Source organism: Xyrauchen texanus, chromosome 25 (assembly GCF_025860055.1).
Source record: "Xyrauchen texanus isolate HMW12.3.18 chromosome 25, RBS_HiC_50CHRs, whole genome shotgun sequence".
NCBI classification, from domain to species: Eukaryota; Metazoa; Chordata; class Actinopteri; order Cypriniformes; family Catostomidae; genus Xyrauchen; species Xyrauchen texanus.
This window is the reverse complement of record NC_068300.1, coordinates 15,608,573-15,610,863: the sequence shown is the minus strand read 5'-3', so window position 1 is coordinate 15,610,863 and position 2,291 is coordinate 15,608,573. Positions and strand designations below refer to the sequence as shown.

Below are 2,291 nucleotides of genomic sequence, written 5' to 3'. Positions count from 1 at the left end.
AATTAATAATTTTTACATTTGTCATATAACATGCCAATATTATAAATCTTTGCACATGTATGAACAGTAAATAACTTATTATTGACTTACAAAATAGTTTAACATGAAAACCATCGGTTTATGAATGATTTATAAGCTTGAATTCCACACAAAAGTTGTACGTAGATTCTGAACGCAATAGAAGGGTTACAATTATATGTGAAAGACTGTTGGTGGCTCTGTATGACATCATGCGTAAAACAGAGCGCGTAAAAGCGCCGCGCTCTGACACTTACTGAAAACCAATAGAGCCGTCCAACAGAAGAGCGCATATGTCTGCTTCTGTCGGGTAAGGAGAATATTCTGATCTTTTGGAGATTTTAGGTTAAATCAATTTACCTCATGTAATAGGCTATAGGCTACTGTTATAGTGGAGAAGCTCCACTTATCAGGTGTAAGAAAATACACTGTAAAATTGGTAACCTGTAATTGATATTTCTACCTGATCTGACCTTTAAAATGAGTTTTGTTGGTGTAACCTAATGTATTCAGGTTGATTCAGTAATGTTAAACAACATTTTTGAATTGAATTAAACTATTTCATAGATGTTACAAATGAAGCACAATTGGTCAGCGAGGCTTTGAATAAATTTCGGTAGAAAACAATATGACTGCAGTTTGCATTGTAGGATTTTCCAAAATATATGGACCTTATTTAAATATCAGAACAAATATTTTTATTTTATTATTGTTTTAATCTGTAAAAGTTTTTCTCGACTTTTTTTTAAGGTTGTATTTGTAATGGAAGACAAAGACACAATGGACAATAAATCAGTTTCGTCTCAATTGGACTATTCATGCAACCACTCATCCAATCCGGATAACACCAACTGCACATCTCCACCGTGGATGCTCTACCCTGACTTCTACATTTGGCTACCGCTTGTTTATTCGATCGTCTGCGCCGTGGGGCTCACGGGCAACACGGCTGTCATTTACGTGATCCTAAAAGCCCCTAAAATGAAAACTGTCACCAATTTATTTATTTTGAATTTAGCTATCGCCGACGACCTTTTCACGTTAGTTTTGCCCATTAATATTGCCGAACATCTGTTAAACTACTGGCCATTTGGTGACATTATGTGCAAAGTGATCCTCTCCATAGATCACTACAACATCTTCTCCAGCATCTTCTTCCTGACTGTCATGAGCGCGGACCGCTATCTGGTGGTGGTTTCCACGTTGCGCTCCAAACGGATGCCCCACAGGACCTACAGGTTAGCCAAGACGGTCAGCATCTGCGTTTGGACTCTGGTCATTCTCATCGTGATGCCCTTCACTGTTTTCGCCGGTGTCTATGTCAGTCCCGACGACGCGGACGGCAGGACGAGCTGCGTTCTAAGTTTTCCGAGTCCTGAGAGTTTCTGGTTCAAAGCCAGTCGGATTTACACGCTCGTCCTCGGGTTTGTCATGCCAGTGTCGACCATTTGCATCCTCTATAGTGCGATGCTCTACAAACTGCGACGTATGCGACTGAATTCAAACGGCAAAGCTCTGGACAAAGCCAAGAAAAGAGTCACGGTGATGGTGTTCATCGTACTCGCGGTGTGCTTGTTCTGTTGGACGCCGTTTCACCTGAGTACTGTGATCGCCCTCACCTCAGATTTACCCACCACTCCGCTGGTCATAGGTCTCTCGTATTTTATCACGGGTCTGAGTTATGCTAACTCGTGTCTCAATCCGTTCCTTTACGCTTTCTTCGACGATAGTTTCAGGAAGGCTTTTAAGAAAATTCTGGAGTGCTGACTGAGTGGTTGGTGTTCAACGTGAAGCTGTAGAGAGGCTATTATATAAATAATAATATGTGTAAATATACTGTTGGTATATTAAATTGGTCTTTCACGCTTAGTCAAGATGTTTAATGTCTAAATAAATAAATTAAAAAACTATCGAAGGCTGCTGCTTTGTTTTTTCTGTTCGTTGTTGGTAATACATTTCCATGAATAGTAGTACACTGAAAATGTTAAGCACTTTTAAGTTTATTTGGGGCTGGCTGCCATTTTGGATGAGGAGAGCTCGTGGTGGAGAACACAACATTTTGTCAATCACGTGGCAGCTGTAACTCCGCAAACAGGTAATTCTAATAAATCAATCGCATTTCTACACCAGTTTATAATGTTAAATGCAAACTTTAAATTGTACATCTTGAAACCAGCCAACAATTTCTGAGTGTTGGTTTTCATCTTCATCAATTGCATCTACAGTTTTAGCGTTCAGTTAGTGTTTGTGACGTCATTAATAAATACATCAAT

At 39.5% G+C, this 2,291-nt stretch overlaps 1 protein-coding gene across 1 annotated transcript; it reads left to right on the top strand.

Annotated features, from left to right (window-relative positions):
• The first annotated feature begins 780 nt into the window (after nucleotides 1–780).
• Nucleotides 781–1,785, top strand: LOC127619375 (neuropeptides B/W receptor type 2-like). The gene has a single exon (XM_052092272.1). It carries the CDS (start codon nucleotides 781–783, stop codon nucleotides 1,783–1,785), a length of 1,005 nt encoding a protein of 334 aa, XP_051948232.1.
• The last annotated feature ends 506 nt before the right edge of the window (nucleotides 1,786–2,291 follow it).

Bases quoted from the DNA above. Each gene is read 5' to 3' on its own strand.
- LOC127619375 (XM_052092272.1), top strand. From the start codon at position 781: ATGGAAGACAAAGACACAATGGACAATAAATCAGTTTCGTCTCAATTG.